We start from the raw sequence: 17,097 nt of genomic DNA, 5'->3' as shown, positions 1-17,097 counted from the left end.
CACTGTTACTTACATATTAAATTAACTTTTTCATAATTCAGCACTTTCAGCTAAGGGTCAAATTTTGGATATAACATGCTGGGCTGGGTTTCCATTTTTTACATACAATAAAGTCTCTTGCATAACAAGTGAAATAGTATATATATATAAAAGTTAAAGGATGTGGCGTTTAATATCACTGTTTTAGAGAAGTTGTGTTAGATTACTGCCATAAAATGCACTGCCATTATGTAAAATGCATAAAATACGTTGTTTGGTCCTAGCAGATTTACTTGGGGTAAAGCCTTTGGTAGCCCCCAATTATAATGTTGTTCTAATAGAAAAATATAATGTTACCTTTATAATGAATATTTGTATAACTAACCCTGAATTGTACCCCACATCTTTAAAGAGAGCAAAACAAAAAGTGCCTTTTGCTCTTTCATATAAATTTTATGATTAGTTTGTTAAGTTCCATTTTGTTCAATAAAATTTCACAACTTTTAAAATAGAAAAAAAAAAGAAAAATATAATCTACTTAGCCACAATCCATTTTTAAATATCACAAATCAAGAAATTAGACTCCAAATCAAGAACTGTTTTTTAAAAAAGTATTTAACATTAAATATTCTTTTTTTCAGACATTTACAAAACTGAATGACTGGCTAAAGTTTTAGAAAACATCCCTTTAAACAGATATCATTTTTCTTCCAGGTAGATATTCAAATATGATACATTTTAATTAAAAATAGTATTATAGTGCTCTTAAGTATATTAAAATAGGCTTCACTTAAAGTTAGAGCAAGAGTAATGATGTATATATTATGAACCATAGTAAATGTCACCATTTTTATTTTTAAATCTACTTTAAATTGTTTCTTTCCTCTTCAACTATAAGCTCTCTATAGCACATGAGGGATAAAATTTAAGGCAAGAAATAGAACGGAAGGTGCTGACTGGAAACACTCAAAGTGTTTTAAAAAACACTTTAGAAAACAAATCCTGTAATCATGAAATAAACTTATGAGGCTGTACTGACTGCTGTCCAAGTGGTAGATTGTTTTATTTGAAACTATCATTGCTCCTAGCCCAGCACATCCTTACTACACATGGGTCCATCTGAATAAGGCTCAGAAGGGCAAGCTATGTTTGAAGTCCATGATTAAATATAACCAGCACTTTGTGTGAAACTGGTTCAATTGTAAGAAACTTGAAATAATCAGTCCTGCACTTGCTTTGGTCTACAGAACACTAATGATTAACTTGACTTTCCTGGTAAGCCAGCTGCCAACTGTAATACCTATCAGTTTAGTGCTTAGAGAAAGAGCTGGATGTATGCAGCTTGCTCAACTTATTTTTGAATTTAATGTCATTTTTTAAAGAATAGTATTTGTTCTTCTATGAAGATGCCATAAATACTTCTCAAAAACCAAAGCCCATGTCTTTAGTTATAAGAATGTCCAAACTTAATTGTGCGGATTGGAGTATCTGGGTTATAATTTTCTTCATTTGAAAGTTGGACTTACATTCCACCAGGATTTATAGCTAGAGTATTTTTTTCTCCTCTATGAATTTCAATTCATGTCACCTCACTTTTGGTAGTAAGGTTCCATTAGTCTGTTCACCAGGTCACACGCGGCCAGCAAGGCAGTTTGCCTGGCTGGCACTGGAACGCTTTGCAGTCAAACCCACATGTCAGCATCTCGTGGTTTCATGATCAGTTTCCCTCTTCCATGGAGAAACAGACCACAGGGAATGAAAGGTTTCCGCCAGCTCAGCTCAAAAGCGTTTTCATGGGAACTGCCAGTGGGGCCGTGAGGCTAAGGTAGACACATTAAAAAAAAAAAAGTTCTGGCCCTTGACTACCTTGTTTTTAAAGTGATGCCCAGGGTATTCTAAAAGGCAGAACTCCGAATTCAAACAGTCAATTTTCACTGAAGAACAAAGAATAAAGGAAAAAAAGAGTTCCATTTATAGCATATCAGTTTATTTCGCTTGGGTGGAAAATATCGTAGAAATGTTCATCTCTACACTGATGTGGATCTAAATAGTTCTCCCATGCTCTGACCCCTCGCATTTCAGTTTGTGGTACTTGAAAGTGCTAAATTATCTTGGTTTCCTAGTGTTCAATGCTATGTGCTTCCTGGTGTTTCCATGTGTTCTAAGAATTCAGGAAAAGCCAGGCTGGTATCTGGGGTGTGTATGTGAATAACTTACTAAAATAAGAAAAAACTTGATCAAAAAGCAAGTAAAGGTGTCTAAAAGCACTCAACCAAATCTCTCTTCTGACTCCTCCCAAAATACATCTATTTATAAAATAAATAATAAACAGGCATTAAAAATCAAAATTTTTGAAGGTTAATAAGAGAAGACACAGAAGGGAAAATGGAGAGAGCTCATTATAATAAAAAAATAAATCTTAGTTCTCTCAAAGAACTGGGGAAAATAGTAAAGCATTTACTGCATAGAAAAAGGAAATTAACTTTTGATGATTTTATGACTATTGTAAGGTTTGCTATAGACATACATGTAACTGCCTGCATTTTGCCTGGCTGAGAGTTCTATTTAAAAAGAGCAAAACTGTCATCTATCTGATTTTAGGGATATTAAATATGCACAGATTAGATTTCCACAAAGAAGAACAGGAGGTGAGAACCAGTGTTCACAGGGTATTTCATACAGAGCAGACAGCATGAGCATCGAATGTTTGCAATTCATAGTTACTCTGGAGATTACTGTATGCAGGACCACTTGGTCTCAACCTTGACTGTACAACGGAATCAGCTTGGAGCTTTAAAAATACGGTGTCATACTAAGTGAACTGACTCAGAAACAGAAAACCAAACACTGCATGTCCTCAGTCATATGTGGGAGCTAAATGGCCACAAGGATGGAAATAATAGACACTGGGGACACCTATAAGGGTACAGGTGGAAGCAGGGGGTAGTTAGGATTCAGAAATCACCTACTGGGTACGATGTTCACTATCTGGGGAAGGTACATATATCCCCTGAATCTACAATAAAAATGGAAAAAAATATATACTGCTGCCAGGGCTGCATGCCTCAAGTGTCTGATATAATTGGTCTGGGTGCAGCCTAGATATCTGGTGTCTTAAAAGCTCCCCAGGTGATGCCAATGTGCAGCTAAGTTTGAGAACAACTGAAGTAAAGCACTCCTCTAAGAAAAGAAAGAAGAGCCGTTTCGGAACTATAACACAGGCATTTCCATAAACTGAAGTCCCTAGCTGCAGTGTTGAGAAAAATGATGGTAAAACTTGCAAAAGGAAGGCACGTCCAGCAAGACAGGCTTAGAGAGGAAACTGAATTAATCATCAGCAAAAAACATTCCTGGATGGCAGAAGGGTACAGGGTATTTCACCCAGTGCCGGAATAAAGGATGTTTTACCCTGGAACATCCAACTTCTGTTCTAATGAGGTCTGTACCAAACACACTTTTAAAAAGCAATCTTATTTCCTGATTAAACTTTCCTGCCTGATAGGGCCAAGACTGCAAGCTTCATGCAGACAAAGAATATCTCTGTTTTGTTAACTCCTATTGTCTAGTAAACACTCAACATAGTTGAAACATGCAAGTATTCATGAGTTATAACTCAGTTTCCTTTGAGTGCTATAAGGGTTTCTCTTCCCCTGGCTAATTAGATCTTAGGACATACTGGAAAACAAATCCTGTTTTTAAAAGTTTGCACGTATTGTGATGTGACATTAAGCACCCTGGCTTAAGATCAATATATATTTTTCTGGTAAAATTAAACCTGTTTCTTTGATTTTAGAAATATCACTGAATGTATCTTTTGAATCTAGCTTTCGAGTGAAACCATCTGCCCTGATCATGAAACCATTTACATCTAGATTAGCAATCTGCCAGGGAAGAAATCTTTCTTGCTGCCAACTGCCAAGAATGACTTTGACACTCTGCCCATTTAGTGACCATAACCGGAGGTCCTGCTAGAAAGAAATTAATTTGGGCATAGTGATTTCTGAGCGTACACACAAGCAATTCTCCTAACTCCCAAACCTTGACTTTTTCCCTTCTAGAGGGGTTGGAGTTTTCCTCTAGATTCTGCTAAGGGACAGCAAAATGAGCAGATGCTGGGCTGAAGAGCTGTGCCCTGGGGCCTGCAGGCGGGCTGCCAGTGCTGGCCAGGGGCTTGGAGGGAATTACATGGAGAAACAGGAACTTATCAAACATTTGGCTTTTGCCTTATATCTAGATATTGGGGAACCCGTTAGTTTGGGGAGAAAAATGAAGAAATGGCCGTGGTCTCAACTTCACAGGAAAGAAAAGCTCTAAGTGAAAATATCAGAAGGCCTGGAGTTTAGGTCCCTCAGTCTGCCGCTAAGTAGTCGTGCAATTCTGGGGCAGTTATTTGGCCTTCAGGGCCTCATTTTCTCATCCGTAAAGTGGGGATAATAAGAACAATTAATTTTTGAAGATTAAGTAAGGCTATGTACCTGCCATGGTCACTTACCACAATGCCTGCATACAGTCTTGACAGGCTTATTTACCACTAGCTATTAAATATTAAATATGGAGCATGATTGAGGGAGAACCTAATACCATAAAAATGAATAGGATAAGAAAAAGGCATTTGCTAGAAAAATCTGGTTCAGCTGAAGGGAATGCTCTGATATTTTTCTGTGATTCTGTGACCCTAATTTTTTAGAACATGTAAATTCTTTGAGTGGTCATTCTGGGCAGGGCCTGGTGACTTAAAGAAATTCATAAATCATTACTTGTGGAAGTGAATGAATGAAAAACGGAGGGGCTTGATCTACATGCTATTTCCCTGAACCAAATGAAAAGAACACTCCTCAAAGTGAAAAGAGTATGTTAATAGGTCCATAAAACTGTTTCTAAATGCCCAGTCAGCAAGGGTGTGAGAAGGAAATTCTAACGTAAGTATATAATGTTTATCTGTTGTTTCTAAAATTGCTTTTTCCAGGAACCCTGCTCATCTTTCCTGTATGAGTCCAGTTTTAGTGTCTGTGATGCCAAAGCAAGCATACATGTTTAAATATTTAATTTGCAGCAAGCCTGGAATCATTTTCAAAAATTCACTATGAACTTCAGCAGAAATTATTTATTATTATTATTTATTATTCTACAGCAGAATTCATGCTCACAGGATCACACTGGGTGGGGCTCAACGGGTCACCTAAGTTGGACACTCTCTCCCTGAGTCCCGGATGAAATGCCCATTGGGTCCACATCTGGTCCTCCCATCCTACTCCCTCCATGGCTCCAACCCGCCTCATTTTCCAAACAACCTATACACGAGCTACTGGTCACAGGCACAACCATGGAGTTTGTCAGAAGCTTCACAGTAAGAATTTCAAATCTGTAATTTCAAAATCAGGAACTAATACAATAGTTCTTTTTAAACAGCAGTGTCTCCAAAATGCTGGCTCTTAGCACTTTCTCTCTCTCTCTCTCTCTCTCTCTCTCTCTCTCTCTCACACACACACACACACACACACACACACACACACACACTCATATACAACCAATTTACAAAGGTTATTTGTAGATTCTAAGTTATAGTTACTTACACTAAATGTCTATGAAACAATTTAATTTCCAACTGTTTTGCTTTAATAAGGTATTAGAAGTTTTTAAAAATCTTACCTCAAAAATTTCAAAGCCATAAATGTCCAAAACACCCATGACCTTCTTTCTCACTTTTGTTTGTGCCTTTAAAAAAAGTTTCAAATGAAAGGATTAATGAAGGTATGAAATATGACACTACAATCATCCCAGAAGCATAGACATGCTACAAGTTTATTGAGGAGAATAATCGTTAACTTACCTGGTTTTATTTAAGTTTGAGATGGAACATTGGTATAGAAACTTTCAGAAATTTTAATAACAGGTGCTTAATGGTACTTAATTATAAAAAAAAAAAAAGGAATCACTGAGTCTCACAAGAGATAGGGCCTTTCAAAATCACCTAGTCCAACACCTTCATTTTAAAGAAGAATATAGAACATATTAGTACCCAAAAAGGTAACGAGACATTTTCAGTCAAGTGTGTACAACTAGTTAGCAGATGAACCAAATCAGGACCTACAAAGCTGCTTCTCAGAGTAATTCCACAAAGACCATCAGACCATTCAAAATGAAATAAATGAAATCCCTAGATAATTTCAATCACACACAATGTAAATTCTTTTTAAGGAATTTATAAACAGTAATCAATTTATTTGATTACAGAATTAAAGACCAAGTACAGCAGTTCACACCTATAATTCCAGCACTCTGGGACCCTCAGGCAGGAGGATTGCTTGACCCAGGAGTTTGGGTTCAAACTAGACAAAATAGCAAGACATTGTCTCTACAAAAAAATTCTTTTTAATTATCAGAGCATGATGGCATGAGCATGTTGTCCCAGTTACTCAGTAGAAGGATCTCCTGAGCCCAGGAGACTAAAGCTGCAGTGAGCCATGTTCATGCTACTGCACTCCAGCCTGGGAAATAGAATAAGACCCCAACTCAAAAATAAAAAGATAGATAATATGATATGATGTGACATAACATAACACAACATAACATAACATAACATTAACATAACATAACATAACACAACACAACATAACATAATATAAACATTTGGCTGGGCTTGGTAGCTCAGCCTGTAATCCCAGCACTTTGGGAAGCGGAGGCAAGTGGATTGCCTGAGCCTGTGGATTTGAGATCAGCCCAGGCAACTTGGCGAGACCTCATCTCTACAAAAAATAAAAAAAATTAGCCAGGTGTGGTAGCGGGTGCCTATAGTTCCAGCTACTTGGAAGGCTGAGGTGGAAGGATCGCCACAGCCCAGCAGGTAGACACTGGGGTGGCTGTGAGTGTGCCACTGCACTCTAGCCTGGGAGACGGAGTGAGACTCCAACTCAAAAATAAATATATAAACAAACAATTCTTCATCTTAATGTTTACATTGTTAGTACTGTTCATTACAACTAGTTTTGTTAATGAAGAGTCAGTACCTTAATGCTTTCATTGATTCGATTCACCAGCCACGAAAACAACCTGCTATAGAGGTTTTTAGCCAGAGCATCACGGGCATAATAAGCCTATTAAAAAGAAAAAGAAAAAAAAAAACTTAACATCGACAATTGCCACAATGCCTAATTTCAACAAAACAATATTTTTTTAAAATGTAAAGCTCTTTTATTTCAAATTTCTTTTCACAACCAGTTTTATTATGCCCTGGATGAACAATCAAGCCCTTCATGAGAATTAGGCAAATTGTTTATACACACTTATATTTTTCACATACCAGGAAACTAATTCTAAATATCGCAAAAGCTTTGACCAGAGACTGTTATGAAAATTAGGTAATTAAATGGAAATGCTTATGCTATGTTCCATGAAAATCAAACAACTGTATACTTAATACAGTAACGCTATTTTTAAAACCCTATACATAGGAAAGGAAACTCAATGGAAAAACAATCAAATTGCTCTGACTGATGGAATCTGTATTTCTTTTCTTCATTCAACCTTTAGAATATTTTTTAACAGTCTTCTACAATGAACTCTTTTAAATTAAAGAATGAGAATAAACTCCTTTTATGTGTTTATTTATCTATCTTTAAAACTATTCAGAGCTACTTGACAAAGAGGAGCAGAAAACATATATATCTCTGTGTCTCTTGGCTTAGAATCCAAAGGCTGGAGGGAGACAGATTTGGGTGAGAGAACATAACCATACTGGGCGCCCAGTGCATACAGGCAGTACTCATGAGATGTCTAACACCAGCCCCCCTCGGGAGCCTCGCCAGAGGAAAGCTCCTAGTTTTGTTGCTGTTTTTAACACCTGGTCATACATGTCTATTTTGCTGCTTATAAGTAGAAAGTAGGGTATTACTATGAAAAATAAAACAGCACTTTTTTATTTTAAAAAGAGCAACCTGTTAGATTATGTGGGAATACTTTTCCCACATTTCGTCCAAAATGAAGAGTAACAACTTTAATAACGCATTCATTTCCCTGGTGACACATCACAGCTGAAAAGAACACCTTTTCCCTTGGTCTGACACTGCCGTGCTAATCTTACTTCCTACCCTAAATCTTAGATGGCTACTCCAATCTGGGTTAGAAACCACACCTAGAGTTAACAAAACGGGAGGGAATGCCTCCATAGAAGTAAATACAGGTAAGAAGCCAAGATACAACTTAAATGCACACCCTTTTCCCATTACACTTTCTTCCAGCTTTTACTTTCTTGAAATAGGTAATTCAAGTGCCCAGAACAAGTACCTGGCACAGAGTTGGTCTACAGATGTATTTCTATTATGATTTTTGAAGTTTCCTTTTCCTCTTGCTGTTATTGCATGAGCCTATATCATTTCATAATCCTTTTCTTTTTCTTTGTGCAAATTCAAGTTATCTCAACACACCACATATTTGTAAAATAACCCTCTTTTGTCTTAATGTCACCCAGCTTGTTTAGTTGTACACTATCTGCTTCCAGCAAACGACCATCTCAACAGCCACTGAATTTGTAATGACAACTTATTCTGGTAAACTGCTTTATAATTCTTTAAGTGCATTCGCAGCCAATATTAATCTTCTTTGCTTTCTTCAAACAAATATTTATTTTAGGAGTCTCAAATGCAAATACTTCCAGGGACTGTGTGACAGAAGTAAACAGGAAGACACGGCTCTGAAGAGGTTGAAGGATGTATGCCAGTTAAGACATTCAAACTCAAAATTTAAAAAGCAAGCAAACAAAACCAAAGAAAAAACCGTGCTTTGGTCAAATAAAATATGCTTATCGAACTGCACCTGTCTCCAATGGCTGCCTATTTGCCACCCCAGACTTCTAGAGCTTGATTCATGCCACCGAATCTCCACAGTACTGGGGAATGGGGGCAGAACTGTTTATTCCCATGGAAGAACACTGCTAAGGTGTACACAAATGAGGGAAGACACCAAGTGCACTGACTCATCACGCCAGTGCCACAAAACACCACGAAAAGATGGTGCATTTCTGCAGCGGCCTGAAACTCCCACAGGAAAAGCCCAGGTGGACTTGGCTGAAGAGACGGCCAGTGCCAGGCACAGCCCAGGACGGCATGCGACAAGCTGGGGGGAGATGCAGAGATGCACAGACAGTGTGCCCTCACTCCAGGAGCTGGAGGGGAGCGATAGAGGTCCAACTAACACAAGCAAAACAACAGAAGGCAGGTGCCACACTGCGAAGACAGGGGAGTTCAGAGCAGGGAGCCTGGGGGCCCAGCTGACCCAGGAATGTTCCCTGGATGGGGTGCAGTCATGCAGGCCATGCAGACAGGCAGACGGAACGAGCATCAGCATGGGGGTGATAGGCACGCAGGGGCAAAGGCACCAGGTGAATGGGAGCATTGTCTGAGCCCAGTGGTTCATGCCTGTAATCCCAGCACTTTGGGAGGCTGAAGTGGGAGGACCACTTGAGCTCAGGGGTTCAAGAACAGCCTGGGCAACATAGTGAGACCTTGTCTCTAAAAATTTACACAAGAAAAGAAAAAGAAAGGAAGCATGACATTTAGAGAACAAGCAAGGAAGAAACTGAGATAAGCCGTTAGGGTCAGATTTCAGAGGGTCTCGAAGCCCTGGAGAGAGGGTATGTAGAAGAGGCTGAATGGCAGACTCTGTCCACAGTTTCCATTATTTCAGTATTGGTTATCCTATCTGGGATGAAGGATCTAAGTCCTTGGGAAAATGAGGCAGGGGGTGACATGGATGACACTGGGGCCCAAGAACGGAAGCTATGAGGAAAAGCTAATCAAACAAATCACTTCTCATGGGAATCAAAACCTACAGGCAGTCGGAGCGGCAGAACCAGATACTCAGAACATTAAAAAAACCCTCAACTAAGGAGCTGAATAATGGAGAATCTCAGGACAAATGCTTTTATGCCAAAGGTTAAAAAAATATGGAAACTTTTACCCGGTGATGTAAGATGACTAAAATTAGCTCATAAAGTGAGAGGCACCTGGGCCTGGTATCCATGGAGGATTCATTAAAAAACCAAGAGTAAGCCCAATTTAAAAAGACCATACATATGTATATATATGTACACACACACACACACACACACACACACACACACACACACATTCCTGAAGAGCCTTCCGAAACAACACAGACTTTTTCCCAGCATCCCTGTACACTTAACAACCCCCACTCCAGTCACTGAAAAATGTCCCCACTCAATGGTCCTCAAAACGTGATGCTGGGCCAGCAACAACAGCAGCAACAGAGTCACCCTGGAACTTGCTGGAAAAGCAGATTCTTCACGTCTACCCCAGGCCTACTGAGTCCAACACTTGGTATATGGGCCACAGCCAGTGTTGAAAGTCAGTCTTGCAGATGATTGTGATGCTCAAGTTTGAAAGCTACAGCCTTAGATGCTCCACTCTCGACCCTGGACGTGACCTTCACAGCCACACTGTTGAGTCCTCTCCACTGTAGCCAAGCTTGGTCAACCTTTTTCTGATATGTACTCCAAACCTGACATTTTTCACTGGTTTTTTCTTGTTTCTTTCTTTTTCTTTTTTAAGAGAGAAACCGGGTCTTGCTTTGTTGTCTGGGCTATGCAGTACAGTGGTATGATCATAGCTCACTGCAACTTCGAAATCCTGGGTTCAAATGATTCTCCTACCTAGGCCTCTCGAGTAGTTGGGACAACAAGCATGCACCACCATGTCTGGCTAATTTATTTTTATTGTTTTGTAGGGACGGGGAGCTTGCTATGGTGCTCAGGCTGGTCTCAAGCTCCTAGCCTCAAGCAATTCCCCATCCTCAGCCTCCCAAAGTGCTGGGATTACAGGCATGAGCCACAGCGCCTGGCCCATCATTTTGTTTTGGAAAGGCCTCTTTGCCCATTCTTTAAACAAGTAAATCCTTCCTTTGTCTGTGTCCATGAAGTCTTCCTTGATCCCTAATTTCCCTACTAATGGCCTCATGGGTGCCTGTACTGTCAAGGCTCTCAGCAGCATTTTCTTGGTTAAGAAAGTTCCTCTCATCTGACTGTGAATTGGTAAAGCTGACCTGGACAGCATGACAGCAGAAACGGTCATTTAGGAGGAAGGACAATGGCTGCATCTAAGAAAGGACTACTACAAACCAAATTTCCATATACACAAAATTATGGTATTTGCCATAGCCAACATAATTCGCCTAAAATACGGTATCAACGTTGAAAGCAATGCAGGTCTTCTTGGGTTAGCAGGAAAGAGTAGCACAGAGAAACAGACAGTGGGCCTAGCTCTGACTTACTGAGGCCTTAGGCTCTGCACAAGGAGGAAGAAACAAGGATACAGTTGAACAAACAAAGAAGGCCTGAGTGGGAAGAGTCCTGCATTAGTCATTTAACTTAAGCCCAAATCAGCACTGACTGGTGGGAAAATGTCTAAACCACAGAGCAATTTCATTGCAAGTGCTCCAGGAGCTGCTTGTGTGGTATGAGAATAGAGATACTGGTCTTCATCCGTGGTTCCTGACTCGTATCACCCATGGCCCTTGGTAGTCTTTTGCTATAATGTTGGGCACTTTGGGCCTCAGGAAACAGGATCTCTCCCTGACCTTCTCCTGCCCTCTCTTCTCCCATCTCTAATTTTCCTCTGCCTTTCTGATTGTGGGTCTTCAGACGCTCCCCAGAGAGTCTTCCAGCCAGTCCCCTGGGGGAAGTCTCAGAGCTTCCATAAAAACCCAGGGACTGGGTTCCGGGAGCTTCCGGAGAGCTGAACACATGGAGACTTCTCGGGGGAGGGGACCCCAGGAGGGCATGGGAGCCTGGTACCCCCTCCCCATGCCTCGTTCTATGCACCTCTTCATCTGTGTCCTTCATAATAAACCAGGAAACGTTCGCTTATGACTGAGTTGTGAGCCACACCAGCAAATACATGAGTCAAACCCAAAGAGGGCGTTGTGGGAACCCCAACTTGAAGCTAGTGGGTCAGATGTTCCAGAGGCCCTGACTTGTGACTGAATTGGGGGTGGAAGGTAGGGTAGTCTTGGGGACTTGCCTTCTGGGATCTGACACTAGCTGCAGGTGGATAGTGTGGGAACTTAACCGAAGGATGCCCAGCTGATGTTTGCTGCTTGGTATGTGGGGAAAACCTCACATCTGGTCCCAGAAGTCTCCTGTGTTGATGAGTGTTGCAGTAGAATGAGACCAGAGGAAACACGGCTTGAGAGAGAATTTTCCTAAAGCAACATATATCCAAAGTCCATCCACTGAACTTGAAGCAAAAGAAGAGAAAGCCAAATGCAGTGGCTTATACCTACAATCCCAGTACTCTGAAAGGCTAAGGTGGGAGGATTGCTTGAGCCCAGGAGTTTAAGGCTGTGGTGAGCTGTGATTGTGCCACTGCATTCCACCCTGAGCGACAAAGTGAGATCCTAACTCAAATAAATAAACAAACAAATAAATAAAAGAGACAAGTAGGCAGCACAGCTCTTCTGTGTCTTAAAAAAGAACTTACTGAGCTCAGCATGTAAGACAGAAGGTCCAACGAGAAAGACAAAGAGGCCAATTTGGCCATTTGACCACAAAGCTGGTTTCTCCTAATGGGTAAGTGACAGCTCCATTTTTCCAGTTGCTCAGGCCAAAAATGTTGAATGCTCCTTAACTCTTTCTCTTACACCATGTATCAAGCTGTCGGCAAATCCTGACTCCTCAACAGTCAAACAATACCTAGAAAGTGATCAGTTCTGGTTGAAAGCAGTGGCTCAGCCTGTAATCACAGCACTATGGGAGGCTGAAGCGAGAGGACTGCCTGAGCCCAAGGGTTCGAGACCAGCCTGGGCAACTTGATGAGACCTTGTCTCTAAAGTAAATCACAAAAATACTAGCCAGGCATCGTGGCGTGCATCTGTAGTTCCAGCTACTTGGAAGGCTGAGGTGGAAGGATCGCCTAAGCCCAGCAGGTCAAGGCTGTGGTAGCTGTAAGCGTGCCACTGCACTCCAGCCTGGGTGACAGAGTGAGACTCCAACTCAAAAAAAAAACAAAAAACACACAAAACAAGTGAAGTGACCAGTTCTCACTGACTCCACTGCACCCCACCTGGGTCAAGCTGCCATCAAGTCTGGGCTAGTCACATCTCCTGGGAAGTTCTCTGCTTTCACTCTTCTGTTTCCTAACCTTCCACTCTCCATGTTGCAGCCAGAGGGATCCTTGAAATATAAGACAGTCACACCACTCTTCCGCTCCAACCCCCAGTGTTCCCACCTCTCTCAGCACCCCCCGTTACGCTGCCTTACTTTCTCTTTGTCTACTGCACTTGAGACAGGAATTAAGCAGGACTAGTGTCCTAAGATAAACAACAAAGCTAATTTCTCAGGACAGGTGGCTGAGATGGTTTCTCTAGACAGGTGAATAGCCTGGTTTTCTGAGTCCCCACAGAGAACAACAAGATGCAGCTGAGAACTGGTTGGAGCCAGCTAGAACCAAGACAGCAATTCATCTGTCTAATACCAGACCTTGGCATTCATTATATGGTCATTATACTACATTAGCATGCCAGATGACATGCTCTCCAGTCCTCGACTGCTCATTAATAGTAACAAAACTGGATGGGCCCCGATTCTTAAAAATCTCTACCTCTTTCTCAAGAAACCCACGAGTATTCCAACCCTTGCTTAACATATAATCAAGAAAGAATCATAAAAATAAAACCCCAGCAACGTATACACGGCTGCTGTTCTTCCTATAGACCAGCCCAGGCTGCTCTGTCTGTGAAGCAACCTGCTCTATCACGTCAACAAACTTCCTTTCATTTTCCAACTGAGACCCCAGTGATGTACAAGGGCTGCTCGGCCTTCTTTCGGTTCTTCTTGTCTTTTAATAAACTGTCTTTGGCTTTATTTCGGTGCTTGGTCTTGAATTCTTTCCTGCGCGAAGCCAAGAACCCTGGCCTCTCAGGCAGGACCCCAACCTTGGAGTTGGTCTCCTGTCCCATGTCACACTTGCAATATCCTTTCCATATTATACCTATGGATTCTTATCTAACTCCTGAATTTTAAGCTCCATGAGGACAGGGATCCTGATCTATTTAGTTGAAGCTGTATCCCCAAGGCCGGGAACAGTACCTGGAATAACAGAATGACAATGGAGAAAACAGCCTGCAAAATAAAATTTTTGCTTAAACATATAAAAATGTCACAGACTTTCACAGAACTCTCTTTGATACATTACGTCTCACCCACCTGAGCCACATTAAGTGTAGTTGAAACTTTCTCCTGCTTGGCCTCAACCGTTCGGAAACTGAATGCCCGTTCCAGAACCGACTGATCAATGCCGGTCAACTCACAAATTTCTTTTAACTCTGTAGGGGTTAGGGGAAGGGACACAAATAGTGACTAGTCTATATGCTACTAATCATCATTTTCAAGGCTTAGGCTGTTCTTTCTAAACCACAATCAGCCTGAACAGTAGAAAATGTATACTTCAAACACTGAAAACTGAGTTGACATTCTACTTCTGCTCAGTTTCACAAGAAAGTTTTTTTACACCAAGGCAAAGCCAAAGTTTTACTTTCTAGATTAAAAACTGGGCAGAAGTTCACAGCACGTTTCCTACACAGAGTTGACTCTCCATGGACGTACCATTTTTATCTTTGATTTTGCTTTCATCTAAGCCGTTCACGCGCGATTCAGGCTTGAACTCAATGTTGCCCAGTTTCAACACGGCAGCCACCACTGCCAGGACAGATTCCGCCTCATGGTCCGTGAAGCCCACGATCTGCATGGCGTTCTGGGAGAGAAGAAAAGCACCTGCTTCATCCGGCAGTTTTTTATTTTTAATTTTATTTTTAAATGAATCCTATTACAGATTTATTTCTAGGGGGAAAAAAACCTTAAAAGACAAAGCTAGATCTAGTCTGGTGGTTTCAAACTGGAATTGAAGGAGTCCTGGGGTGCCTCAGCTATGGCAGGAAGAAGGCAGAGGAAGAGGAGCCTGGGAGTGGGGCCTTGAGTCCCTGCGCCCACCTCAATCACGGCAGCTCAGCATCTGTGTCTGTTTTATTACACTAGGGTTCTGTTACTAGAAACAAAACTAAACAAAAAGCTCTCACAACCCCTTACAATCAAAACCTCCTCACTCATTTTACATATTAGAAAAACTGTGATCTGCAGGGGTGACATGTCCAGTCCACGACACCGTGGGTGGTAACAGGAGACACCCATTCATTCATACATCTTTGCAGAGTGCCAACTCTGTGTCAGGCAAAGTGGTGATAAGGCAGGACTTGGACCCAAGTCTTAAACAAGATCATGTCCAGGAATCAACAGACTATTGCTTCCATAGGAGGATATTTACACAGTTTTTTAAAGTGACATACTCTAACAGATACTTTCATTTTGAGAACAGCTGGCTGTTTTTTAATGGCTTGGCTACACAGCACTGGGAGTAAGATGAGGTTTTTGCTGTTGTTGTTATGAAAAATTTCAAACATATACAAAAGTAGAGAGTGGGGAAAGGACACACATGTTCTGCCCGCTGATCCCTCAATGATGAACTAGTGCCAGGCTTATTCAATCTATAATCTAACATGCTGTCTTCTCCCCCACCCCCAACAGCTGTCCCACTTGGAAGGAAACCCCAGCTACCACATCATAGCATAACAGAAGTAATTTTGAACGTGCATGCCACAATAGGACAGAAAACAGAGTACAATGTTACTTAAAAACATTTCTAATGAATGTGGAATGCAAATCACTTTATACATGAGTTTGCTAAAACTGTATAAAAACAAGATTTTGTCTCAAAAATAATTTTTACTAAACATGATCCAAGGACAATTTTGACACTTGGAAATTAATTTCGGCTGCAAAAACATTTGGAATTTAAATATAACATTAGCACATTCAAACTCCAGGATCATACAATAAGAAAGCCCCTTTTTAATAAATGGCAAAATCACATGCTGTAGTAAAAGTAGGGCCTTAATAATCTTGTGTGATTTTTGAGCCAATAAAAAACCCTAATAAAAATATAATTCTTGGCTCACGCCTGTAATCCCAATATATTGGGAGGCCAAGGTGGGAGAATTGCTTGAGCCCAGGAGTTCGAGACCAGCCTGAGTAACATAATGAAACCTTGTCTCTACAAAAAAATTAGCCAAGTGTCATGGCATGTACCTGTAGTCCCCGTCAGGAGGCTGAGGTAAAAGGATCACTTGAACCCAGGAGGTCAGGGCCTGTGGTGACCTGGGACCACGCCATTGCACTCCAGCCTGGTGACAGAATGAGACCCTGTCTCCTTAAGAAAAAAATTTTATATATATACAAAAATTTAATACATATAGGCAATATTTATAAACTCCTTACATAATTCTAAAACTTTGAGGAAAATGAGTTACACTTTAGAGAAAACCCAGAACTATTTCCAGTTCTCTCCCTAGCACAATGGCGCCCAATCTCAGGCTTATAGAAAGCACCACATCTTACCCGAACGGTTCTGAAACTGGCAGCATCATCCACACCATTCACTTTAGCCGAGTCCAGACTCAGATAGTTGTATCTACTGAAATCCCGCTCGAGCTTCAGTTTATCTATTGAATCAGACACACACATTGATAAGTTGCTTCTAGAAATCTCATATTTAACAGCTCCTTCCTTTAGACATATATTTGTTCAGATCAAATGACTTTCACATTAAGTACTGAATTAAAAGAACAAAAATAGATACTTAAAACTGCTTTTATCACTGTTGTGCATTATTTCAAATTCCGCTTTTTTTTTTACACTTATTTGTATCGGGCAAGTCCCTTTCCATACTTTGATATTATAAAATATCTTCAGTGTACTATTTCTTTACAACGTAATGTCTGCCTAGTGATATACTCACCACAGGGTGTTTGGGTTCTAATTTGCAATAAGTATAGGGCAGTGATAAATGTTTTCATACAAATAGTTTTTGTATGCATTTGAGTGATTTCGTTGAGACCAATTCCAAAAAGTGATATGACAGTGTGGTAGGCTCCAATAACTGTGACTCTTGTTTTGAGTTAGATGGAATTATTTTTTGGAGGGAAGGCCTCTTGTAGTATAGGCTTCCCCCGCTAGGTAAGTGTTCTAGGAGCCAGTCGGCATCCATGTACCAG

General features: G+C 40.7%; 1 protein-coding gene across 1 annotated transcript in view; it reads right to left on the bottom strand.

The window, feature by feature from the left end:
• Window positions 1–17,097, bottom strand: part of MYO1B (myosin IB) — a 179,669-nt gene that overhangs the window by 52,029 nt on the left and 110,543 nt on the right. The window contains exons 9-13 of the mRNA XM_021707169.1: window positions 16,442–16,545; window positions 14,597–14,744; window positions 14,198–14,316; window positions 6,987–7,073; window positions 5,629–5,694 (exon numbers count right to left, since the gene is read on the bottom strand). Of these exons, the coding sequence (XP_021562844.1) occupies window positions 5,629–5,694; window positions 6,987–7,073; window positions 14,198–14,316; window positions 14,597–14,744; window positions 16,442–16,545 (524 nt within the window). The remainder of the gene's footprint in view (window positions 1–5,628; window positions 5,695–6,986; window positions 7,074–14,197; window positions 14,317–14,596; window positions 14,745–16,441; window positions 16,546–17,097) is intronic.

Source organism: Carlito syrichta, unplaced genomic scaffold, assembly GCF_000164805.1.
Source record: "Carlito syrichta isolate Samal-C Ts95f unplaced genomic scaffold, Tarsius_syrichta-2.0.1 Scaffold316419, whole genome shotgun sequence".
Lineage (NCBI taxonomy): Eukaryota > Metazoa > Chordata > Mammalia > Primates > Tarsiidae > Carlito > Carlito syrichta.
The sequence above is the reverse complement of the archived record's forward strand: the minus strand, read 5'-3'. Positions and strand labels throughout refer to the sequence as shown.